The 27,276-nt window shown below is 48.3% G+C and overlaps 1 protein-coding gene across 1 annotated transcript in view; it reads right to left on the minus strand.

The window, feature by feature from the left end:
- MYO3B (myosin IIIB) overlaps window positions 1–27,276 on the minus strand; it is a 222,882-nt gene that overhangs the window by 122,583 nt on the left and 73,023 nt on the right. The window contains 6 exon segments of the mRNA XM_033168350.1: window positions 66–93; window positions 96–267; window positions 923–1,006; window positions 3,286–3,390; window positions 6,272–6,388; window positions 9,700–9,796. Of these exon segments, the coding sequence (XP_033024241.1) occupies window positions 66–93; window positions 96–267; window positions 923–1,006; window positions 3,286–3,390; window positions 6,272–6,388; window positions 9,700–9,796 (603 nt within the window).

The following is a 27,276-nucleotide window of genomic DNA, read 5'->3' on the forward strand; positions in this document are numbered from 1 at the left end:
TACGAAGGTAAAATTGCTTCTAGCTGAGGGGCGGGTGGGAGCGAAATGCTCAAATTTATACCTACACAGCTTGTTTTATAACTCTGGATTTTCCAGTAGATATTCGGAAATCTTTGCTCCCATCACGGCTCCTGTCGGTGTAAACATCATTTCCAGGTATTTCCCAAAACGGCTGGAGTTGTCATTGATGGCAGTGCAGGCATTTCCAAAGGCTTCAACCAGCGGGTTCACCTGGAGAATCTTCTCCCGCAAAGCACGGTTGCTAGCCTTCACAGATGGGAACAGGTTACAAGGGATTCCCCAGCTGAACAAAGTTTGCTTAAAACATGAAGATCTCTTTACCCCCAAAGACCTATAATACACAGGTTTTGTATGACATTGCCAACGATGCACCCCTCCCCTCAAGTCATCTGCTGTGTTGTTTGCAGCCCTATAAAATCTTGCTTTCCCCAGCCGGGCCACTACCACCACACCTGCTTTTGCAACCAGGTAGGATCTAAAAGCGGAAATGCATGAAAGGAACATCTGCATCTAATGCTAAACTGCGGTTAAGCATTATGAGATCAAATCTAATAGAGCACCAGGGCTGCACACTCCCCTCCTGCTTCCCCCCCCCCCAGCATACTGGTGAGGAGGACTTCTGAATCTTTCACTCCCATTTTTGACTAGTCGCTTTGCAGCTTAGTGTTACATCAAAGCCCAGGCAAACTGCAGTTAATGTTAACGATGAGTGACTAAAACAAGCCGACTTCAAACTGTGGCCAGTTGAAAACAGAAGCAGACATTTCCAATCGTCTCCTTGCAGCCATGCTGGAGGAGAGGATGGGAAGGGGAGCATGATTTTAGCACTGTAGACAAACGCAGACAGTACTTTGCACCGCTGCTGACAGACATTCACGCTACCATGGCAGTCAATAGATACCTTTCCCAAGAAGGTCAAATGCTGCACAATGAGATGGGCACTTTCGGTCTTCCCAGCACCGCTCTCTCCGCTGATGATAATGCACTGACACACAAAACAGAGGTAAATACGCATTGCTTACAGCTCCGGTGGTTAATCTCCCCAGGCATGCACCTTAACAGACCATTAAGACACCAGAGCAACTTCAATTTGGCTGCCTTTGCAGAGGTCAACAAATCACGCTCAACTTGATTTAAAAATATGGCTTAAACAAGAAGCTCTTTTGCACAATGATAGGCATTGGGTTAAATAACAAATGACAATAAAATCAGTGGGGAAAGCCAAAAGTATAGTCAGTTTAAAAGCACATATGATACCAAATGCACCTGCCTCCACGTAATGCTAAAACAGGGGTCAGCAAACTTACCGCGCCTTGGGCCGGTGTCTCCAGCGCCGATCGCACGGCGAGCCAGAGGGCGGGGGATACACGTGCGCACTTCCGGGTCAGAGGAGCACCGGAAATAGCTTGTGCGCATGTGCCTGGTTAAAAAGGAACATTTTCAACCTAAAGCTGTATAATGAAGGCGCCAGGAGAGCTTCCTTGGGGAGAGCATTCCACAGACGGGGAGCCACTGCAGAGAAGGCTCATTCTGGTGTTGCCACCCTCCGGACCTCTTGTGGAGGAGGCACATGAAGGAGGGCCTCAGAAGATGATCTCAGGGTCCAGGTAGGTTCATATGGAAAGAGGCGGTCCTTGAGGTATCGTGGTCCTGAGCCATTTAAGGCTTTATAGCCAAATGGCTAGTTGTTGTTTCTGACAGCAGCCATACATTTACTGTAGTGTCTCACTTGGCTCTCCTGGAGCATATCAGAAGAACAACCATCCCCATACTTTGGCTGTGCTGCTTCTGAAAAAGTTGGTCCTCCTAAATTATCACCGTAACTAATGCATTCTGAAATCCTCACATACTGTATATTTTAACTCTTTCTCCATTCAGGTTTCAAACTGGGTCCACTGTTTCTAAAGTGCCATATCCCTGTATTTATTTTCGGGGGGGGGGGAGGGTTCTTTAAAATGTGTATCTAAAAATATACCGACTCAGGATTATTGTACGATCCTGCGGCAAACCATGCCAAGGAGAAAACTGACAAATTAAAAGCACTGTCTTTTGTTAGAGCCAGCAGCCGTCTCTGCGTGCCATAGTTCATGTGAAAAAGTCTTGCAAGATTGCAATCTTTGGGATATAAAGACTCCTGTTTCTGCAGCACTCGGCTGCATTTTCATTAAAATCATTGCCATATAATTGGATTTGTGTCCTCATTACAGTTATATTAGAAGTATCCCTATTGTGTTTTTACCATGAAAATGAGTGATCACAGAGTTAATGACTCTTACTTTCTTTGACTTATAGCCACAAGAGCCTGGTACTTCCTAGTCTTCTCCCAAAGTCCAGCAACGCACATCTGACCTAAAGGGAGGCATAAATTGCTCCCTTGGCAGCATGCAAATTAATTATTACATGCCCTGGTGATTGAAACCCTGAGTCAGATTAGAAGCCTGCCTACAACACAGTCTTAAACTAGGTAAATTAATTAGGTCATTCCCTTTCCTGAAAGAACTCAGGGAACTATAGTTCTTTTATCCACCCTAGTCTACCCGTCTGACCCAGGTCTGCATCAATACACCCTTAAGTGTTATAAATAGTTTTTAACAAGCTGTGTCATAGGTGGGGGCATTCACTAGTGGTCCAGCAGCAGATAGCTTCTTGCCCCAATACAAGGAACATTAAACATAATCCCATTTTAATCCCATGTTTTGCTGTGCATGAATAATCTGACCCACAAAATGTTACCCGTGGGGATAATGAAGCTGAATTTAAAATCCCTTGATTTTGATTCAAGATTCCCCCCCCCCCCAATTGCAGCCTCTAGGTTACACGTTTTCAATTTTGTATTTGTTGGGTTCAAATTCAAAATCATAGGTATACACTTAAAAGCCATGATGTTTGAAGTAGTGCCGGGACCTTCAGAGTTCTATTTTAGCCGTGTGAAACTTCAGAAAGCCCCACCCAGAAAATTTGACACGAACTAAAAATCCAACATGCTCTTGCAAGGGTTCCCAAACTGTGGTTCATGAGCTTCGTTCAGGTGGTCTGCAGTGTCTGTGAAGAAGACTTACCATCCAAATACAATATAAATAATAAAAGAAGCAATAAAATACAATTAAAAATCACACAGCATTGGGGACAGTATATTGCAATTGCTACAACAGGCGGTGGTTAAAAGAATTAAGACCCTCAGCAATTTTCAAGTAGTCAGTGGGAGAAAGCAGGTGGGAACCACTGGTATAGACCACAGCATTTAAAAAAAATATTTATGCATACCTGGTCTTTGTTGAAAGTTATCATGCCTTGATAAGCAGCGTCTGCAGAGGCAAATATGTGGGGTGGGTTTGAGGACCGCTTCACACCATGGTAAAGCTTGGAGAACTAAACGAGAAAAGATAGGTGTCAAAGCGCAACATGTGTGCCATGTAATAAGAAACCCCACCCACCAGTTAAAAAATAAATGAACAGAAACTTCCCACCCCACTCCCATGTGCTGCTTGCATTTTTCATGGGATCACTGAATCTGCTATGTAAAGGTCAGATAATTTGTCCATCTGGCCTAGTCAGGTGACCCACCACCTGATTCTTTTTAAAGTGGAGACGCCAGGGATTGAAACTTCTGCATGCAATAAATGTGCTGTTCTACTGAGCTACAGTGTCTCAGTTTTAACATGACTCCTAACACTTCACAGTACAGTGGTACCCCGGGTTACATGCGCGATCCGTTCCGGGTCGCGCCACGTAACCCAGGCGTACGTAATGCGAAAGAACAAAAAGAAAAAGAAAAACCTGGAAGTCCGTGGGGTTTTGCGCTTCTGCGCATGCGCAAAGTGCGCAGAATGCTTCTGCACATCTGCGTGTTGTGAGCGTTCCGTGGAGGACTTCCAGATTGCGGAGGTGCGTAACTCGAACGTACGCAACACGGAGCATACGCAACACAAGGTATGACTGTATAATGAAAACAAAGGGCCTGAGGGCAAACAGATTACAGTCGTACCTTGGTTCTTGAACGGAATCCGTTCCGGAAGTCTGTTCGACTTCCAAAAACATTTGAAAACCAAGGCGCGGCTTCCAATTGGCTGCAAGAAGCCATTTGGTTTCCAAAGAATGTTCGCAAACTCACTTCCGGGTTTGCAGTGTTCGGGAGTCGCAAGGCATTTGGGATCCCAGGTACGACTGTTCTGGGTACAGCTGTGATGGCCTGGGAGTCAGACTCTGATGCTGAACCTGAGGGATCCCAGCCTGCACAGGATTCCCCGCCTCCAGAACCAGCTGAGCCGGGGCCAGGGCTTGAGCCTGAAGGATCCCCACCTGTGCTGGATCCCCAGGTGCAGGCATCAGCAGAGTCTGCTCTGGCTCCTGATGGGAGGGAGGACCCATTGCCTGCAGGTGCTCCACTCCCAGCCTCTTCAGAGGAAGCTGAGGCATCCCCTGGGTCCAGTAACCCACCAGCCTCTCCTGAGCTACAGAGGCTCAGGGCAGAGAGGCGAAGGGAGTTAAGTGTCTGCAGGAGGAGTGCTCGCCTCCAGGCCCGGAGGAGAGGCGAGTCTCCGGAGGATCGGGACCGCCCTAAGCATAGGGCCAGATAAAAGCCAGCCAGACCCAGCCCAAGTTGCGTGAGCAACTTAGTTGCAAGCGTGTGCTCAACCTGCAACCTTGTGCCTGAACCTGCCCTGGACCTTGACCTGCTCCCTGCCTCGCTCCGCGCCGGACTGACCTCCTTTGGACCCCTAGACCCAGGACTGGACTTGGACCTCGCTTCATGGACAAACCCTTGGGGCCAGCACAACAGCTTAACTTCATAATTTTATATCCTTTGTTTAAAAAGGCAGGCTTTGTTGAAAAACACTTTAGCTTTATTTTGTTTTTATTTAGTAAGACTATTAAAGCCATGTGATTGCCCATTCATGGGCTGGCTGGACGCAGAGGAAAGTTGGTAGGCACCTGCTGGGGAACCCCCAAGGGAAGAACGCTCAGAGCCCGGGGATTGGTGGCGGGATGACAGTGAGTGCTCAGAGGCAGGAGAGGGAGAAGACTGGGAGGAAGAGGTGTCGGAAGCATGCCCCATATCGGTGATCACAGGGTGAGTCCTTAGCTGATGTGCAGCAGCAGGGGCTCACCCAGCGGTGGTTATCCCTTCCTGGACTGCCAGCAAGTCGTACTGGAGTCGGATATAATCAGTTAGATCCAATCCTAAAGCCAATACCGCTCTACATCCGGAACCAATAAAGTTGTGGCCTTTTTCTTGCCCATTTAACCTTATTTACGGTGTCTTGTGTCTTATTTATCACGGGAGGGGTCGGGATATCGACATGCAACAGGGCTTAGTGAGAAGAGAGAGTCTGTGCTAGAGAGAAGATCAGGATCAGAATCGGAAGCAGAAGAGGCCAAAAGGCAGAAGAGAGGTCGAGCTAGTGAAGAAGCAAAGGTGTCTCCCTCTCCTGCTCCAATCAGGAGAGGTATTAAGTAGGGGGAGCAAAGCCAGGCACGCCAGCATAGTCTTGTATTGCTGGGGAAAGACCCGGGAGAGGAGAAGACTTAGGCAGCGGTGGGAAGGCAGGAGCCTTCAGTCTCCGCAACTCATAGAGATAAGACCTACAAAATCAGAGTACAGCGGACCTCTGGTTACGAACTTAACTTGTTCTGGAGGTCCGTTCTTAACCTGAAACTGTTCTTAACCTGAGGTAACACTTTAGCTAATGCGGCCTTCTGCTGCTGCCGTGCTGCTGCTGCACAATTTCTGTTCTCATCCTGAGGTAAAGTTCTTAACCCGAGGTACTACTTCCGGGTTAGCGGACTCTGTAACCCGAAGTGTCTGTAACCTGAGGTGTTTGTAACCTGAGGCACCACTGCAGCTGTGCTCATTAGGCCTGGTGGCACTCCTGAACAGATCCCGTTTCTTCTAATAAAGAGTTAACTCCACTTGCTCAGTGTGATTTATTGCTGACTCGCTCCCAACAGCCCAGTACTTAGCAAATATTTACAAAACAACAGGTTGGGGAGCCAAAAGTTGTAGTGGAAGCCAATTCTGCTTGTGCAAGAATCCCTCCTACCCAGATCCCTCCTATCCACTGCAGCCTTCCATGTCCCTTCACCTTATCCCTTCAAACTGCTCTTGAGAAGTGAGGGAACACCTGGAAAGAGGATGGGACAAGGCACAGATGGGTGCAGCAGGGGAGAGGGGTGTGCCTTGCTTTCCATGAGCAGTTTTTTCCACCATCACAAAACCACCATCCTGGTTACATTCCCAAGATTCTCTTACCTGTGGAGAATATATGCTGAGATTCTGGAAGGGGTTTAAGGCTATTAAGATATCTCCAACGTAAGTATAAATTTGTAAGTCTGCATAGCGCTTCTGCAACTGATGAATAATTGTCTCCTGAAAACATTGCAAGTTTTACAGTTAAGCAGTATTTTGCAGACAGGAAACTCATCATAAGTACATCAACTGCAAAAAGCAATAAGCAAAAATCTCGAATGTTATTTGTCACTTATGTCAAATATTGACTTTGCTGTATCAAACCATTTTTTCCAAGACTCATATCTCTCTCTGAGATAAATCTATAACTGTAGGCCACATTAAAAGCAATAAACCTATCTATTACATTTCAATCATTGTTTGGGTCAGAGAAATAAACTGTACTACACTGGGAATAGAAAGAGACAACAAAAATATATTTAACTTCCTGATTTTTTCAAATCTACACAATGATATAACATTCAGCTAAATTACTTGCTATAAGCACAAAATGTACAATGATTTTGCTTACAATCGCGACATTTTACCTAAGGCTCAAAGTGAAGCCCTTTTATGTGCAATTAATTTCAATTGCCCACTGAAATCAATTGCCACATAAAATGTGCTTAGCGCTGACACGGATGAGTCCCTGTTTTCTTCTCAACTAAAATAATAAAAATAGTAAAACTAGACAGAGCTAACAAATCTAATTTTCTACCTTTATGCACGTGTGCCAATTTTTATTAGATGCGGGACCTTGACCACACTTTAATAAAAGGATCACAAACTATGAAAATAAAGTCGTCCCACAAAGTTTTATTGCATTAAACCAAACGAATACTTCCCTGATATGAAAATACAGGTTCACGTTCCACATACAGTGGAACCTCGGTTTTCGAACGTAATCCATTCCGGAAGACCGTTCGACTTCTGAAACATTTGAAAACCGAGGCACAAAGGGCTGCCAGCAAATTCAATTGAGAAAACTGAAAAACACACAGCAGAAGCCGTTCGATTTCTGAGGCGCGTTTGAAAATGGAAGCATTTACTTCCGGGTTTTCGGTGTTCGGGTTCCGAAACATTCATCAACAGAGACATTCGAGAACCGAGGTTCCACTGTATACCGGTATGCTGACGGCACCTAGCCCTATTTCTGTTACATGTGTGTCAGGTGGGGCTGTTTAGGTTCTGAATCACTGCCTGGGTGCAGTGGGGAGCGGGACAGAGACCAACAAACTTAAACTGAACGCTGGCAAGATGTGGGTGGGTCCACGGTCTGGGAATTAGGCATTTTGCCTAATTTTGGAAGGGGTTGCACCACCTCTCAAAAAGCAGGTACAGTCTGGCAGTCTTTTGGATCCATCATTTCCACTGGGGGCCCATGTGAAAGGGCAGATTATCCCTGGTCTAACAGGAGCAATTGTGCCAAGGCCTACGCCAACACGGGGCCCCAGAGATTTATTTATTTAACAGCAAGACTCTAGTGCTTCTGGAAGGCAGATTAGGAATCAAAATGTGCAACCTGACCAGGATTGGATTTTTATCTGCGGGCAAAAGGCAGCAGTGGAGTGGTGCATAGGAGCCAATTCCTAAGGGAAGAAGAAGAAGAGGAGGAGGAGGAGGAGGAGGAGGAGGAGGAGGAGGAGGAGGAGTTTGGATTCAGATATCCTGCTTTATCACTACCCGAAGGAGTCTCAAAGCGGCTAACATTCTCCTTTCCCTTCCTCCCCCACAACAAACACTCTGTGAGGTGTGTGGGGCTGGGAGACTTCAAAGAAGTGTGACTAGTACAAGGTCACCCAGCAGCTGTGTGTGGAGGAGCGGAGAGCAAACTCGGTTCTACCACTCTTAACCACTACACCACACTGGCCGAAGTGACCTCATCCTCCATCAATATTTGAGAGGGTCCCCCCCCCCAGTTTATGGGCATTGCCATTCAAATGCTTTGTATGCATGTGATCAAATATGTGGGGCGGGGCTTACCTGCCAAGCCTATTTTATTCAACTTGGCACCCCTGGAGTGGTAGTAGGGAAAGAAAGAAAGAAAGAAAGAAAGAAAGAAAGAAAGAAAGAAAGACAGACACATACATACATACACACACATGCAAGATGCAGATGGCACTGTGGTCTAAACCACTGAGCCTTTTGGGCTTGCCGATCAGAAGGTCGGTGGTTTAAATTCCCGTGACGGGGTGAGCTCCCATTGCTCTGTCCCAGCTCCTGCCAACCTAACAGTTCGAAAGCATGCCAGTGCGAGTAGATGAATAGGTAACGCTGCAGCGGAAAGGTAAACGGCACTTCCGTGCGCTCTGGTTTCTGTCACTGTGTTCTGTTGCGCCGGAAGCGGTTTAGTCATGCTGGCCACATGACCCAGAAATCTATCTGTGGACAAATGCTGGCTCCCTCAGCCTGGAAGTGAGATGAGCGCTGCAACCTCATAGTCGCCTTTGACTGGATTTAACCACCTAGGGGTCCTTTACCATACATACATATATACATACAAGCAAACTGGTGATTGCTTGCTTCATTGTGATCCACTGCTTTGGGCAAGACGAATGTGCACATAAAGAAGATCTTGCTTAGCTCTTCCCTGCTGCCTGTTTATGCTACACTGCCCCAGCGCCCCACCTTGTGGTCTTCCATGGAAAGGGTTGATCAGGTCTACAACATGCTTAGCAGTGCTGTAGCTCAAGCACCCCTTGGCCATTTCGCTTGGGCCCAACAAATCACACAGTTCAAAGCCAGTTAGTGGGTTCTGTCTATCACACTCCAGCATCACCAAGAAACGTCACTACTGGGTCTATGCAAACAAAAGCCATCTCCTTTTTCAACAGCTTTTGCTCAGTTTTATGAGGCAAAGTAAACAGGCTGAAGGAGATGGATATGGGCAACAGGAAGTTGGAATATTTCAGGGTGGAGAAAGATGGAAGAAAATGGACCATTCAAGGAGTGGTGGTTAGATCTCTCTGCCTCTTTCCCTGTTCGATAAATTGCCATGCATTTGTACCCATGAAAGATCACTGGAGGTACAAGAACCAAGTTTATGTAAGTGGAAAGTGATGTGCATGGTTTGACTAAAGTTGCTATGCTTATAATAGCGATATACTTTTCATGCATAAGCCCCAATGGAAAAGTAGTTCTGAAATATACACCCTCTCTAATCTTGATGTTTGGAGCCGAGCTTCTCATTGCAGCAAGCACAAATAATAATGTAACCAACTGCCATCCATCATCTGCTTCTACTGTATAACAGAACAATCTAAATGCTCAGAATATAAATGAACCCGCGATAGGAGATCATAATCATATGACACGGTTTTCTCATTATGTCAGGACTATGAACAATTAACTTGGTGACATGGCGATATTGTTAGAAATATGAATAATGCCTTGAAGGCAGGAGCAAGCGGTAAGACCGAGTACTGAGAATTCATTAACTTGTCATACCTTACCTCATCCAGGACTTCAAGGTTTACCAGATCATCATCTGGAGAGTATTTGTCAGACGCATCAACACGATATGGTCTTCGAGTGTGTATTCGCTCATGCCTGTAAACAAGAGTGTCTGTGTGAAATCTCTGTTCCCAAGTAGGCATTTGGCCATAGGAAATGATCATTGAGCTTGTGGTCGGCCTAACCTAAAGACATACCTGCACTACAGACAGGCCCGGATTTAGGTTTGATGAGGCCCTAAGCTACTGAAGGTAATGGGGCCCTTTATATGTTCAGCTGTCCTTTGTCAACAACAAATTGTCGCTGCTTTTTGTGTTGAATATATGCTATATGGACATTTATGAACCAAATAGGTCCATACACAACATAAAACACTCTTGCTTTATGTAGGTTGTATTTTATTTGTTTTTTATCTTATATTTTGAAAATGTACGTCCAGGTTTTTTTTCCTTAAATTTTTTGGGGGGCCCCACTCCCTAAGCTATAGCTTGTTTAGCTTATATGTAAATCCAGCACTGACTACAGACCTGAACATACGGTACTTAAATGCCATTGCCCTCCTCAGGGGATGCTAATAACTGAAGTTCTGTGAGGGAAACAACTGGTCTCTCCCCTACAGATGATATATAGCACTCATCAATCTACTGTTACTAGGATCTTTCGGAAGAAAATAAAACAAATATACATTTGTAGTGCAAATACACAAAAATACATGTTATACAAGAAAAAAGGTTTATGGAAATCAATGCATCTACTGGGAACAACTGCACAACAACAACAACAACACACACACGTTTTACCCAAGCAAATCAAACAACAATTTTAAAAAAGGAATAGTTAAGGTAGGAAAATACAGACTGCATACTTTATCCATTGTATCCATTGTAAGTTCTTGTGCACAACCTGTTTACTAACAAGTGTCCTTTCATCCCAACAAGTCATTCTAGAGTTCACTATTTGTCTTTGGTGTCCTTGCTGCTGTCACCGGGACACTCATGTCTTCTTAATAGCATGCATTAAATCTTTAAATCGTTATGGTGTGACCACCTGATAGATTATCCAAACGTTTGCAGTCTCCATAAAATGAAATAAAATGAGATAAGGATATGTTGCAGCAGTCCATCCTGAATCCATGAGATAAAATGGGCAAGAAGGTTGTGATCCTATGCATTCATCCTAGACAGATAAGTCCCATTTAACTTAAGTGGGGCTTAGAATCACAGAATTGTATAGTTGGAAGGGTCAACAAGGATCATCTAGTCCAACCCCCTGCAATGCAGGAATCCTTTTGCCCGGTGTGGGTGACTTGTCACCATTCTACACATTGAGCAAATGAGATTGTAGAATTGTGGGCCGTACCACTCTAGACAGCAGGTGTAATGCAATATTTTTAATGCCTGCCCCCACATAAAAAATTATCTGCATATCGTAAAACCACACACCAGGGAGAAGTCTATACTAAAACTTTACCATTGATATGCTACATGCAAGAAAAATCTTACATGGAGGACTATTCAAACATTTCACTCCCACTTTGCAATCTGAAGTGGTGCAGCCCAAAATTTTGCCGCCTAACTCTATGCAAGGATGGCTATTACTGTCAATTAATCACACCCAACACTACACTATGTAGCAGCAAGTCTTTCAATAGAGAACCAAGTAATGAAAACCCAGTATAAAATTCTATTCCCCCCCCCCCCACTCATTCCATCTTGGTGTAAGTTAGTTCCACTTCCGCATACACTCTTGAAGTCACTTCTAAGCCAGTCACATTCCTTCCCCGTCATACATGCATTGTGCAATCTGAATGTGACCGTGACCAGGGCTACAGTCAAAAATCAAGTGTCTTTACCTTGTTACCTCTAAGTCTGCCAAAGCATTGTCATGCGTGGCCCTAGAACTTGTCCAAGATCACATTTCTGAACCACAACTAAATTCCATGCTAAATTCCAAGAGCGTTCAGCCAGCTTCTCTTTGCAGCTTAAATTATCGCCTCTGAGTTACAGAATTAGAAGCAGAGACATATTGCCCCATAACCCCTATATAATCTGAATACATGGGGGGAATCTTTGGAAATGCCAACAAATACATTTTGCTTTTAAATAGGATGTCCTAATTTATAAAATTGTAAGGCCAGAAATTTTTAACAGTATTGGTAGTAGTAGTAGTAGTAGTAGTAGTAGTAATAATAATAATAATAATTTATTTATACCCTGCCCACCTGGCTGGGTTTCCCCAGCCACTCTGGGTGGCTTCCAACAGAATATTAAAATGCAATAATCTATTAAACATTAAAAGCTTCCCTAAACAGGGCTGCCTTCAGATGTCTTCTAAAAGTCTGGTAGTTGTTTTTCTCTTTGACACCTGGTGGGAGGGCGTTCCACAGGGCGGGTGCCACTACCGAGAAGGCCCTCTGCCTGGTTCCCTGTAACTTGGCTTCTCGTAGCGAGGGAACTGCCAGAAGGCCCTCGGCACTGGACCTCAGTGTCTGGGCAGAACGATGGGGGTGGAGACGCTCCTTCAGGTATACTGGACCGAGGCCATTTAGGACTTTAAAGGTCAGCACCAACACTTTGAATTGTGCTCGGAAACGTACTGGGAGCCAATGTAGGTCTCAGTATGTACAGCACAGTGTACCTGTTGTACATGCACAAGCCTGAGGGGCTGAATTCTAGCATCCAATATAATCAAAGCGTAGAATGCAGTGCACCCACTGAGATAGAACATCATCCTGCTGGGTAACATTTAGAATTGATCCTCAACGACACTCTGACAGATTGCTCCTGTGTACGACTTCCTGTACAGAAGGCAGTAGCAATCTGATAATGCTGGGATAATAGCATGCAAACCAAACAGAACAATGGCAAGACTTTTCAGGGCATTGAAAGATATGCAATGTAATGTATAGACAATACACTGGCCTCATTTCCAAACAGAAAAGACACTCTGCTTTATATAGTTGGCTTGGGGTGTGTGTGCGCGTGTGTGCGCGCGAATGACTTTAAAAATTGCACAAAGCAATAGCAACTCAAAACAGTAAGAAATAGCATGAGTAATTCAATAGAAAAATGAATGTTTTTTCCTCTCTCTGTTGAATTACTCCTGAATGTATTGGGACGGGGTGATTTTTGCAGCTGTTGTTAAAGTTTCAAAACAACAAGGCACGAGAAGGAGCAAGAGAAATTTCTGAGACAACGGTGGGATATCAGATCCACCCAAGGCATGATGGAGAGCAGCAAAGCGTGTTCTCCTTCATAGAGAGCACGTGTTGCGGTTGGGGCCTAGCAAGACACCCTGCTAAAGTTGTGGGGAGGGATCTAATCTGTTAGCTAGAGTATTGATAGGGGCCGAGGCAGTTGTTGGGGAGATTAGTATGTTGCAAAATGTTGATGGACAGGTCAGGGGTATATATACTGGGCGTTCTTAGTAACTGCCCCTCTTTGCTGCGTGCATCGGATCTGGATCTGTTCAGTCCCGAGCCTTGCAGAGAGACGCGTTCCAGCCTAACGGTTGTATCGTTCCTCTTTTCGCTCGTTTTCTTCGCTACCCTTCGTTAATTTTGCTCCCTATTCAGGTTATTACTCTCTGCCCTCGATCCTTCTCCCTCCACCCCTTTGGGACCCTCTCCTTCCCTTCCCAATCCCAATCCCTAGTTTCGCCCCCTCCTCCCATTCGGGCCATCGCTCACGCTGTGTTCTGCCCAGTACCAGGCCTGAGACTGCGACCGGGGAGGGAGGGCGCCATCCTCGCGGGGCGGGCTCGCAACGTGCGAGCCGGCCTCCCGGCAGGGCCTCGGCCCCTCCGTTTGGCCCACCCCCGCCTCGCCGTTCGTCGCGGCTAGCGCCGCGTTACACCAGGGCTTTTCGCCGGGCCTCGTGCCGCCTCCGCGGCCTCCGTTTCGTCCCCGGGGCGGAGGCCTGAATCGCGGGCCTGCCCCTTTGCCTCCCGTGCTCAGGGGACGCGGGACGAGCGCCCGAGGCTGCTCTGGCGCTCGGAGGCTTGGCTTGGCCTTGGGGCGGCCCTTGCGTCGCCGATCCGGAGCGGCTGCTCCGTCGTTTTCCTGGCCTCGGAAGGGCCGGGGACGGGCTCGCCGGCTGCCGCGGCTGCCCCGACGTTTCCCTGACCTCCGGGGGACCGGGGACGAGCTTGCCGGCTGCCGCGGCTGCTCCGAGCATTTCCCTGGCCTCGGAGGGGCCGGGGACGAGCGTGCCGGCTGCCGCGGCTGCTCCGGTGTTTCCCTGGCCTCTGTGGGGCCGAATGCGAGCCTTGCCGGCTGCCGCGGCTCAGCGCGGCTGCCGGCGCCGATCCCAGGCAGCGAGGAATCCCACGCGGCCGCTCTAACGGCCAGCGCTGCTCCGCCTGCCTGGGTCCTTGTTGTCGACGCTAGGGAGAGGGGGTAGAGCGAGGTCTCTGCCTGCTTACCTTTGGCTGGCCGGCTCAATCCCTGGGACGCCATTGCTCTCCTTCCCGGGCTGCTGGCTTTTTCTGACGCTGCTGCCCCCTGGTGGCCAGCCGGCCTTACTGCACAGAGAGCTCTCACTGAGCTCTTGAGCTGCTCTCTGCTGCCTCCACTGGCCGGCTGGGTTACTGCACCTTTCTTAGTGTGTTCTTTCAATTGAATTGCTTTCCCTGCTCCCTCTGGTGGCCGTTTTTGTTACTACGCCTGGTTTATTTGTTGCTGGAGCTGGATTGTTGCCTCTAGGAGCTTTTACCTGTTATTTATAATTTAATTAATTTAAAAAAAAAAAAAAAAAAATTGTATTTTCATTTTACTCTTTTAGCTGTTTCTTCTTAGTCCTTACAGGTCGGTCTCTTGTGGCTGTTTGGGTAGCGACGCCTGCAGGTTTCGGTGGCAACCGGCCTTTTCAGCGGACGCAAAATTTTCCATTGGTTTGCACGCAGCTCATATGGCGTCGGAGGAGGCCTCAACCCAGGCATCGCCTATCCAGTCCAAGAGGGCCATCAAGGGCCCATCCCAGGCTTTGCGCTCTACATCCCCGGCGCACACTATGCAGCGCATTCAGTCCTTCGTCGCCAGCCTGGCCAGCGATCCGGCAGCCTTGGCCCGCTTTTCATCAGATATGGACGGCGTTATGCAGCGTGCCGCGCCGCATTCAAGTACCCAAACAGGGCCTTCGCTGACGGCCGACGCTGTTTCACCAGATGTCTCGGGTAGCGCCGAGGGAGAAGGCATTCCGCCTTCTGGGGTCCTGTCTTCGGACGCCCAGGCGCCATCCACTCCGGGTCCATCCTCTCCCCGGGCTTCCACCCGGGGGAGGGGGGCGCGCGGTCGCAGGACCGCCACAAGGGGGCGGGCCCGGGCCACTGGCAGGCGGGGGGGGTCGATCGCAGCGTCGCGCGGCTACTTCACGGGATTCACCTTCTCCGCCTGGTTCTGTTTTACTGTTTTCAGGTACGCCGCAGCTGGCCCTTGAGTCTCGATCCTCTTCGGAAGGCAGCGCTTACGTGGCCACGCAGGCTTCTTCGGGCAGGCGAGGCCACAAGGAAGGCGGCGGTCGGCGGCAGTCCGGGAGGAGCAAGGGTACCACCTCGGCTGCATCCATGGCCCCCACTCCGGGTGCTTCTCATCAGCGTCGTCAGTCTGAGTCGTCCTCCGAGGACAATCTACCGATGCCGCGGAAGGCTTCAAAGGGGGGAAAACGCCGCCACAAGCATTGCTGCGGGAAGCGTGCCAAGAGGTCCCGGGACGGGTCTTCCTCCTCAACTACAGGTTCGTCTTCCACAAGTTCGGATGAGGAGTCTGTGGACTCCTCAAAGCTTTATTGGGGTTTCGGTGAAACGGCCTCAGGCTTACCTAGGTGGGCGTGGCGCAGGAGGGCGAATGCCCACCGGGCCAAGTATGGAGCCGCTCAGGAATTTTTGAACGGTTCACCAGTTCCTGAGGTCATGGTGTCCACCAACAGGACAAAGGACATCATACCGGGTAGCCACTTGTCTTCTAAAATTCGCACTAGAATTTTGGAAGGACGCTACGTGGACATCTTCAGACTGGCCCCCCTGGAGGATGGCCCACATGGGCAGGATAGAACGACCGCCTCAGCCAAAAAACGTGCGAGGCCCGATAGGGTGGAGAAGACTTTCGAGCATTGGCTTGATTGCTTCCAAGTGTTCGCAGGCGTGATTGTAGCTGCTTACCCCAAACGAGCCCTGCATATGTTTGTGTATCAGTCTATCGTGCGCTCGGCCTATGCGATGGCAGGGGAGGCGGCGGCAATCACGTACGATAAAAAGTTCAGGACCAGAGCCCACAGGATCACTTCGGCGCGTTGGGATCGTAGGGATCTTGACGTCTGGTCCACATACGTGGCCCCCCTTATGGAGAAAAAGACCCCCGAGCCGCAGAAGGCAAAGGCAGCGGCTTTTCCGGCACCTCGCAGAATTTGTTGCTGGGATTTTAATAAGGGGACCTGCCAGCGCGCGTCCTGCAAATTCCCGCACGTCTGTGACAGGTGTGGAGGGAACCATCCCGTCTCGTCTTGTTTTTCGGGAAAACGGCCCTTTCGGGGGGGAAGAGGGGGCACGCGCCCAGCTGCTAAGGCAGCCCCCTCTCAACCAGCAGCAGGTGCCGCAAAATAGCGTAGATACGTCTTTGGCCCCCACACCGGTCCGTATCGCTGATCTCTTACCCTGGTTGCAAATTTATCCTGATCAAAAGGCGGCTACTTATTTAAGGGAAGGTTTTTCCCTGGGTTTCAGGATTCCGGTAGCCTCGTCTCCCGTGGCACGCAATCCTGCAAACCAAAAATCCATTTCGGAAATGCCCGAGGTGGCTCAAAGGAAAATTGATAAAGAGATCTCTTTGGGCCGCATTGCGGGCCCGTTTGCCGCTCCCCCGTTCCCTAACTTGCATCTTTCCCCTTTGGGGATTGTGCCCAAGAAGGCCCCGGGCGAATTTCGCCTGATTCACGATTTATCACGTCCGGAGGGTACGTCGGTAAATGCTGCCATCCCTCAGGAGCTTTGCTCGGTCAAATACGCTTCTTTGGACCACGCGATTAAATTGATTAGAAAATACGGCCCTGGCGCCATGCTCGCAAAATGCGATATAGAATCGGCATTCCGATTGCTACCCATTCACCCGCAAGATTTTTGGCTTTTAGGTTTCCAGTTCAACGGGTCATTTTATTTTGACAAAGCTATGCCCATGGGCTGCTCGATAGCCTGTGCGGCTTTCGAAGCATTTAGCACTTTTTTGGATTGGGCCTTGCGCCATAAGACCGGCCTAACTGGGGTGACTCATTACCTCGATGATTTTTTGCTGGTTGGGGCGCACGATACTGAGGATTGCGCAGCCTTGATGCGGGCTTTTACAGCCCTGACTGAGGAACTGGGGGTCCCCCTGGCAGCCGGAAAGACCGAGGGTCCGTCCACGCAGTTAATTTATCTGGGCATCCAGTTGGATACCGTTGCGCAAACCTCTCGCTTGCCAGATGCCAAGTTGGTGAATCTGAAGGAGATCATCGAGGCTCTACTTCCCCTGCGCAAGGTGACGTTGAGGCAGCTCCAATCCCTTTTGGGTCACCTGAATTTCGCTTGTAGGGTTGTGGCTCCTGGTAGGCCCTTCTGTCACCGATTGGCCAGGCTTACTGCCGGCCTTCGCTCCCCACGTCACTTCACCCGCCTCCCGGCAGACGTCAAATCGGATCTCCGGAACTGGCTGGTTTTCTTGAGAGATTTCAACGGGGTATCCTTGTGGCAGGATACATTGAACCTGCACAACGATTTTCAAGTGCATTCTGATGCGGCTGGTTCCTTGGGTTTCGGCTTGTATTGGAAGGGCCGCTGGTGCGCCGAACACTGGCCACCTACGTGGCAAGGCGAGGCAATTTCCCGTGACTTAACTTTCCTCGAATTTTTCCCCATCGCGGTCGCCGTCCACCTGTGGGTGGACGAGTTTAGGGACCGCCGAGTTTGTTTTTGGTCCGATAATCAGGCCGTCGTGTCAGTGCTTGCAAAACAGTCCTCTCGCTCCGCGAGGGTATCGGCCCTGCTCAGGACCTTTGTCCTGCAATGCCTGCGGAATAATATTGTATTTTCAGCCCGTTTTGTTCCAGGGATATCTAATGAGATCGCTGACGCTCTGTCCCGTTTCCAGATGGAGCGCTTCAGGTCCCTGGCTCCAGAGGCCCAGGAATTCCCGGAATTTTTTCCAGTACATCTCTGGAACCTTGGCAGCACTTAGTTCTGCAAGGTGTGGCTGCTTCCCTTTCCCCTTCTACACTGAGGGCGTACAATAAGGCTTGGAGTGACTTCGTAACTTTTATCGGTTTGCCCAGGCAGGTGGCGGTGCGGTCGCCGCCTTCTACTTCCCAGGTGCTTAAGTATTTAGCTCATCTTTTTCAGCAGGGACGTGCCCCAAGGACGCTTCGGATTCACTCGGCTGCCATCTCCTTTTTCTCAAAAGCTTTCTTTGACAAGGACCCTGGCGCATCCTTCCTGGTGCGTAAAGCATTGGAAGGCTGGGGACGACTCCGTCCCCCGAGGGCATCAGCCAGAAGGCCCATCACATTCGATGTCCTCACAAAAATACGCGCTGTTTTAACTTCCATTTGTTGGTCCAAGTATGAGGCTAGGCTTTTTGCAGCAGCTTTTTCCATCGCATTTTTTGGGGCACTCCGGGTTGGAGAGGTGGTTCTCGAAGCCACACAAGGGGCGGTTTCCAGGGGTTTGCTTTTGCAGGACGTCGCCTTGTCTACATCGGAGCTGGTCCTCACTATTCGGAATTCAAAAACGGACCAGCTGGGCAGGGGCGCGCTTCTCCGCCTTCCGGCTACTGGAGAGGCCGGCCCCTGCCCAGTGAAGGATACGGCCAAGTTTATGGCCATCAGAAGCCCTGGGGACGGCCCATTCCTAATCCATCAGGACGGCGCCCCACTGGCGAGGCGACAGTTCGCTATGGTTTTGCGTAAGGCTCTGTCAGCCTGTGGCTTCCCGGCTAACAACTTTGCCCCCCATTCTTTCCGCATAGGGGCAGCAACTACTGCGGCTCACTGGGGCCTGTCGGTCGAAAGAATCAAGAATTTGGGAAGGTGGAAGTCTGACGCCTATAAGGGCTATGTGCGAGGGAGACCATAAGATTCCCATATTTTATGCTGCCTGTTTTTCATCTCTCCTAGGCCTAGCAGTGGTTCGCGTCTGGATTATGGGACACAGCATTGTCCACTGGGCCGGTGTCAGAGCTCGTGAATCAGGAATGGGTCCCGCTCTGGGTCTTCCTCGGCATGTGCACGTGTCCTGGTTCGCCAGACGGGGGATGCTTTGGGGTGAACTGCTCCCGATGGTGCGGACTCTCATGGCAAGGGAGGGCCCCCCTTCGGCCATTGTGATACAATTGGGGGAAAATGACTTGGTTTCGGTGGGCTGCCTGGTGTTGCGTTCCTTAATCCTGAAGGATTTGGAGGAACTGGTGTCGACTTTGCCGACCACTAAAGTATTTTGGTCACATTTTTTGCAAAGGCGTGTCTGGCGTGACAGCCATCGTCCCGCGGCTACAGAAAGCGCTAGGAAGCGGGTTACGGCAGCGGCAGCCCACAAAGTTTTGTCGTTGGGCGGAGCAGTTATCGCGCACCCAGAAATCACCTTCAAGGCAATAACCCTTTTCCGGCCGGATGGGGTGCATCTGTCACCGTTGGGGTGTGACACTTGGCTGCAAGCCGTGGCTTCAAACTTGAAGGATGGGCTGGGTTTGTGAGTGGTTGGCGGCGAGCTCGTTTGCTCGGTGGCGGTTAGGCATTGGTTATTTAATTGGATCGCGGGAGGGGAAGTGGTTGGCCGTGCCTGCCCCTCCATTGCTGCTGCTGCGCAGGGAATTCCGTTAAAGGAATCCAGGGGCTCTCCATGCTTGTCATCCCAGGTCATGGGTTTGGGCCACGCAAGGGCCCCTGGGAGCATTAAGGGAGAGGGAGGGTCTTGGTCGCCCCGTCCCCCAAATACTCTCCCCAAAGTGTTTTCCCTCTTGCTGTCTTCCACCAAGCGGTTGGAAGTCAGCCTGTCCCCTAGATGGGACATAGTCAAACCAATGCCTAAGCAACCACTCACATGGTGTAATTTAATAAAACGGTTGTGGCCAAATTTTTATGCCATTTAACCTTAACAAAATTTCTGTGTATGGTGTGAGTTACTTGGGGGTGGGCTTGAGGACCTCTACACGCAAAGCGTGTTCTCCTTCATAGAGAGCACGTGTTGCGGTTGGGGCCTAGCAAGACACCCTGCTAAAGTTGTGGGGAGGGATCTAATCTGTTAGCTAGAGTATTGATAGGGGCCGAGGCAGTTGTTGGGGAGATTAGTATGTTGCAAAATGTTGATGGACAGGTCAGGGGTATATATACTGGGCGTTCTTAGTAACTGCCCCTCTTTGCTGCGTGCATCGGATCTCCCATCCCCCCCCCCTTGGTATAGGCGTGCGCTTTGACCTTGCTATTGCCTGTCATGGGGTCGTCTGCTTTGACAGGGGCCTAGTAGGAATTTTCCCAATTGGCAGATTGGTTTTGGCCATTGGGCTTTCGCCTACTACATAGCAATTAGTCACAACTGTAAGGTTGGCGGTTAGGCATTGGTTATTTAATTGGATCGCGGGAGGGGAAGTGGTTGGCCGTGCCTGCCCCTCCATTGCTGCTGCTGCGCAGGGAATTCCGTTAAAGGAATCCAGGGGCTCTCCATGCTTGTCATCCCAGGTCATGGGTTTGGGCCACGCAAGGGCCCCTGGGAGCATTAAGGGAGAGGGAGGGTCTTGGTCGCCCCGTCCCCCAAATACTCTCCCCAAAGTGTTTTCCCTCTTGCTGTCTTCCACCAAGCGGTTGGAAGTCAGCCTGTCCCCTAGATGGGACATAGTCAAACCAATGCCTAAGCAACCACTCACATGGTGTAATTTAATAAAACGGTTGTGGCCAAATTTTTATGCCATTTAACCTTAACAAAATTTCTGTGTATGGTGTGAGTTACTTGGGGGTGGGCTTGAGGACCTCTACACGCAACAGCCGGGAAAGGATAGACATATAACATTTTACAAGGACAGGAAGAAACACCATGGACAGAATAATTGCCACACACAGGAAGAAGGAGGATGTAGTTTTGAGTGCCTCACTTGTAGATCTATAAATCGTTTAATATGTCAGCACAAATGGAAATTATTAATATTGCAGTTGTTGTATAAGGGATTATTATTTTGACCGGAATGTAATTGAAATTAAGATTTTGGAACTCAGAAATAAAGAAAATCACCAAACCATCAAATCTAGCACGCGGGGAGCCACCTAAATTATATAATTCGGTATTTGAATGATTGGTATTAGTCATTGTATTATAATTTGGTATTGTTATAATGAGGCTATTATTGGATTGTAATTGAAAATATTAATAGAAAAAAGAAACAAAATGAATGTCAGAATGTAGGGGAACACCCAAAGCTTAGTAGTAGCACACATGTTTTGAATGTAAAATATTTTAAGTTTAAGCAATGATTTTTCCAGATAGGAGGGGAAAACACATCTGCAAACCCTGAAGAGCTGCTTCCCATTGTTGTTGTTCAGTCGTTCAGTCATGTCCAACTCTTCGTGACCTCATGGACCAGAGCACGCCAGGCACACCTATCTTTCACTGCCTCCCGCAGTTTGGCCAAACTCATGCTAGTCGCTTCAAGAACACTGTCCAACCATCTCATCCTCTGTCGTCCCCTTCTCCTTGTGCCCTCCATCTTTCCCAACACCAGGGTCTTTTCTAGGGAGTCTTCTCTTCTCATGAGGTGGCCAAAGTACTGGAGCCTCAACTTCAGGATCTGTCCTTCCAGTGAGCACTCAGGGCTGATTTCTTTAAGGATGGATAAGTTTGACCTTTTTGCAGTCCGTGGGACTCTCAAGAGTCTCCTCCAGCACCATAATTCAAAAGTATCAATTCTTCAGCAACCAGTCTTCTTTATGGTCCATCTCTCACTTCCATACATTACTACTGCTTCCCATAACTGCTGACAATAGTGAGCTAGAGTGGACTTGTGGCTTTACTTGGAAGCAGGCAGAAAGCAGCCATGATGGCAAACTGAGCCCAATTTCATAGAATCATCGAACTGTAGATTTAAGGGACCCCAAGGGACATCTAGTCCAAAACCCTGCTATGCAGGAATCTCAACTGAAGCATCCATGACAGGTGGCCACCCGACCTCTGCACTCTCTGGCTGTGTGCTGCTGATATCATTTAACAGCAGGAGTTATCTGAGGGTTATCACTGGGCTCAGCCTTCAAGAATCTAAAGATGTGTTTGTCTGTATTTTAAGGGTGGGATTTGCCCGATGAACCTTGTCAGTAAAAGCCCTCCACAAGGCTTTCTACCCTCTCCCCCTCTCCTATTGTAGAGCCCTCCATGCTAGAATAATGGGGTTTTTGGGGTGGGGGCAGGAAGAACACCCAGAACAGTGTTCAGGGTGAGGAGAGTTGAATTCCACCCGCTGCTTCTTAAAACAGCACACATGACTCTAAACAACTCCACATACATGTGTTGTCCAAGTTGCATTTCACAATTTCCCCTTCATCTCCTATACCACGAGCAATTGTATGGCATCCATGCTTTATTGATCAGAAGAAATCTTTAATAAAAAAATAGTTTTTTTAAAAAAAATTGCAATTCGCTTTTCAACAAGGAGAGAAAGTGGAAAGAGTGGTTTTGCAACTTGATGGGGCGTATTTTGCATTAATGGTTCTGAGTTTCTGTTTCAGTCCTAGTCAAGGTTTATTTTTGACCACCAAAGTGTCTATTAGCATCCCATTTGTTTCAACGGGCTCATTTGAAGCATGATTACATGCATAAAAGGTGTTGGGGAGATTTTTAAAACAACAACAACAAATCAATTAGAAACATTTAAAAGCTTTTTGTTGGTGGACCCAAAACCTCCCTCAGAGATACTATGAAAAGCAAAGCAAGAAGGTAAGAATCTTAGTTAATTAGCATAATGCAACTACTTACTGGTGAGCACAATAAAAAAAAAGATACGAATTCATGGCCAATATCTTTAAATAAACCCAGGCATTGTGTGATTTATTGTCTTCGACGCTCATCAGTGTTGAACATTTACCATTCTGCAGGTTCTCGGCTGTGCGCAGGTCAGTGTACTGTGCTTAGGTTCAATGCAAAAATTTTAAACAGACTGAACCTGAGGTGGCAATAGAGCACTTGGAAGGAGCTGCACTTTTGAGCCGCGTGGTCAGACACAGATGCTAGGTTTTTCTGCACTAAGGCCAACATGAGGTAAGAGGCTAGGTGTCAGGGACTGGACTGAAGAGGAGGAGGAGTGGGGGGTGTCTACAGGGCCTGCGCATCCATTAAGGCGAACTAGGCAATTGCCTAGGGTGCCAAAATGGAGGGGGCGCTGGCCAGGCTTGGACGGGGGGGGGGGACGGGCTAGCAGCAGCTTCTCCGCTACAGTGGAGAAACTGCTGCTTACCTCTCCACCACCCCCACCTCCCGCTAAAGCCGGCTTTGGTGGGGGGCGGGCGGCGGGGCGGGCGCCAGAAGGTGGTCTGCCTAGGGCACAAGAAACCCTAGCACTGGTCCTGGGTGTCTCCCCCCTTCTTTTGTAGCTTCCAGAGAGGAGGAAGGCAGTCTTGATTTACAGCAGGGCTTGGAGGAAGATAACAGCTCAGAGACAGACGAAATAAGAGTTATGCAGTGTTAGGAGAAGGGGAGGGGAGACAGAGAAGCTAGCTGACATGTCTATGGGCAGTATAACTGACCCCCCTCCCTTCTCCCAAAACACAGCATTTGTTAAGGGAGTGAAATATACTCGGAGTCAAGTGTGAATTTCATGCTCTTTATTCAGCTCATAGTAGCAAGGAATGAGTCTTTCCCCAAAACGTCTGCTATATATACATTATTTACACAATGGGCCCCACGTGATTGGCTAATTCCAGGCTACTCCTGTAGGCCAATCAGGTTGTGGATTCACTTCCTCCAGGAGCCTGATTGGCTGCTCTTGCAGGCCAATCAGGTTTTTGATTCACTTTCACCTGGAGCTGGATTGGGTGGCTCCTGCGGACCAATCAGACTGCTGCATTCTGGATCCTATTGTTCTAGGATTCGGCTCAGTACATAACAGGGAGCAAGAACAAAGAGCGCAGAGACAATTGTCCACGAACGGACGATGTAGAAGCAGGTGTTGTTGCTAGAGGGGAAGGGGAAGGGGCAGGAGCTCAGTGCGAGCAACTCCGTTATGGAGGCATGACGGAATTCTTTACTATGTGTTCCCTTTTACACTCATGACCCAGGGGAAAGTTAACCTGCGAAGTTAACCTGGGAAGATCAGTATGTCACCAAGCTGCCTACTTCTACGAGCATAGAGACCCCCTTAATCTCAGGGTCGTGAGTTCAAGCCCCACATAGGGTGGGTGATTCCTGCCTTGCGGGGGGGTTGGACTAGAAGACCCTTGTGGCCCCTTCCACCTCTGCAATTCTGTTCGCACAGTAGCCAACCAGATGGCTATAGGAAGCCACAAGCAGGACCTAAGCACAAGAGCACTCTCCCCAACATAAAACATAACCATCATAACTAGTAGCCAGTTTTACCCCACCATGCATAACTTTATACAACTCTATCTTGTCCCCCTCTTACTCGCTGTTTCTCTAAACTAAAAAGCTCCAAATTTGCAACGCGAGTCGGTCTTGTCCTCTTGGTCATTTCGGTTTCCTTCTCTGAATGGCTCTATTCTCCATAGATGAAATATTTTGTAAATTTAGAATTATTTGCTCTAATCTGCTCTCACCCAGACCATCCTTTGCCAGCACAGTTGAAACAGAGAAGCCTTGCATTGTTTCTGGGACATGTTTAGGCATTGGTGAAGTTTCTAGGGGAAAGGCATTTCAGAGCCGAGGGGTACCCACTGAGAACGACTCCCAAGATGCCTTTGCAATCCTTACTTGGTGCTTGGATGGGCTGCAAGTGTTGTGTTTGGATTGAGGGTACATTATATCGACAGCCTTTTTATACCAAGCCATTTCTAATTGCTGAGTTGGCTTGCAAATGAACTACTTTTCCAAATAAATAGAAAACTCCCACTGTGTTTCCCCTCCAGGGCGATGGGAAATGTCAGTTTTATTACTGAAGACTTTAAAAAAAAAAACCCAACCTAAAAGCACATGCTGCTAAGAAAACTTCTTAGTCAAATATGAAGAAAGATGGAGTATCTATTGCATTTGTGTGTCTCTCTATGTTGTACTCAGAAGGCTGATACTGGAAATATAACATCAAATTTGCTTCACGTTTGCCTGCAGGCCTTATCAGTTTTCACTTATTAGTCTGGGTGCTGCTAAAACCAAAGAACCACCAACTCCAGCAAGCATCAGAACAGCCATGTTGGACCAAAATGGAAGCCGAAGACAATAATGGAAAAAATCAGCTTTGTGCAAGCTGCTTCACACTTGCTGAATCATAATGGCACGGATGGTGTCTTAGGTGGTGATAAGATTAAAGAAGAAGAATTGATGCTTTTGAATTATGGTGCTGGAGGAGACTCTTGAGAGTCCTGTGGACTGCAAGAAGATCAAACCTATCCATTCTTAAGGAAATCAGCCCTGAGTGCTCACTGGAAGGACAGATCCTGAAGCTGAGGCTCCAATACTTTGGCCACCTCATGAGAAGAGAAGACTCCCTGGAAAAGACCCTGACGTTGGGAAAGATGGAGGGCACAAGGAGAAGGGGACGACAGAGGACGAGATGGTTGGACAGTGTTCTCGAAGCTACCAACATGAGTTTGACAAAACTCCAGGAGGCAGTGAAAGATAGGTGTGCCTGGTGTGCTCTGGTCCATGGGATCATGAAGAGTCAGACACGACTAAACAACTAAACAACAAGAAGATTAAAGAACGAGAACAATCAATGGGCATGGGCTTGGCAGTCCACTAAAGGGCTGACACCCCCGATACACACACAGTGCTGCCACACTTTGCATTCTTCTTCTGCCACTGCTGCTATGGAAGCAGCAGCAGCAACACCACCTACCAACCTCCTCGCCAAACCCCTGGGTGGTGTTTTAGCAGCAGGGTGGGGAGACAGTGCCACTTTTTGAATGGGAGGGGAGCCAAGCCTGGCTTCTGTCCACAATGCCCCCCGGCCCAACGCTGCCCTCAGTTCTGCGCTCTCTGTTCTCAACTTTCACATGTTGAGCAGGGAAGGTCTGGAGGGAGGGGTGGTTTGCTCACATTTGCTTGAACGGGAACAGACATTTCTGTGCAATCAAGGATCCTTGGAAATGGCTACATTTTTCTGTGAAAGTGGAGCTGTAATACACATGCATGTTGGGTGGGATAACAACCATACACACAGGGTTGTATTAAGACCTTTAGAGGCCCTAAGCACTTAAAAGATTTTGGTGCCCCCATATAACTGGTCATGTTGTGCGGATGCCTGATTATCGCCTTCCAAAGCAACTACTCTATTCCGAACTTAAAAACGGAAAGCATAATGCTGGTGGTCAACAAAAGAGGTTTAAAGATACTCTCAAGGCAAATCTTTAAAAATGTAGTATAAACACCGACAACTGGGAAACACTGGCCTGCGAGCGCTCCAATTGGAGAACAGCTTTTACCAAGGGTGTCATGGGCTTTGAAGACACTCGAACTCAGGACGCAAGGGAGAAACATGCTAAGAGGAAGGCACACTTGGCAAATCCACACCGTGATCAACTCCAGCCCAAAAACCTATGTTCCCACTGTGGAAGGACGTGGGGATCCAGAATTGGCCTCCACAGTCACTTACGGACTGATTGTTAAAACCGTGTTTATGGAAGACAATCTTACTCGGCTACAAGTGATCGCCAAAGAAAAGAATAATTTTTAAAAGGTAAGGGAACTCAGTTCCCTCAAGTTCCTGCTTATAAAACAACAACAACCCTGTCCACCACGCCCTGGAAACTTGCTAACTTTACCACGTTGCTAACTTTACCACTGTCAACACATGGATATCACTTTTTCTCAATCTGGTTGCTTCCACTAAACTGCCCTTTAATCTTCTGGTCTGGCCCAAACTACTCCCAATACTATGTAGAATAGTACAACACTTAGGAATGGGGTGAATAACAAGGTCTCAGACTAATTTCTCCCCCCAACTAATTATGATTTTACTTAATGTTTTGGGAAGACAACAAGGTAAAATTTTGACCCTCTTATGAATAGCTCCCTGGGTGCTGGAAGAACTGGAGCACTGTATTGTCCTCTATTTTCTGGCGAAAGGAAATTTACTAATCCAAATTTCCTAAAGACAAACACATTTTGCCCTAGAGCTACTGCCAGCACACACCTTATCTTCCTCCTCCCTACATTGCCTTTTCCCTATGAAGGTTAACAAAGAATTCCCTCTATTTAAATGAAGAATAGCAACAGTCTGATCCACATTCTTTCTTTCGCTGAAAAGATGGAATTGCAACACTGAACAAGGAAAATATTCGCACAGTGGGAGCAGAATAGACCTGGTGACCTCAATTACAGCAGCAATACCAAACTTCCAGTGCAGTTCAAATGCTGAATAGTCCAGTACAATCACGGCAGAGAGCTCTGTTCTTGAGTATATTTCAGAGGAG

This window comes from Lacerta agilis, chromosome 1 (assembly GCF_009819535.1).
Source record: "Lacerta agilis isolate rLacAgi1 chromosome 1, rLacAgi1.pri, whole genome shotgun sequence".
Lineage (NCBI taxonomy): Eukaryota > Metazoa > Chordata > Lepidosauria > Squamata > Lacertidae > Lacerta > Lacerta agilis.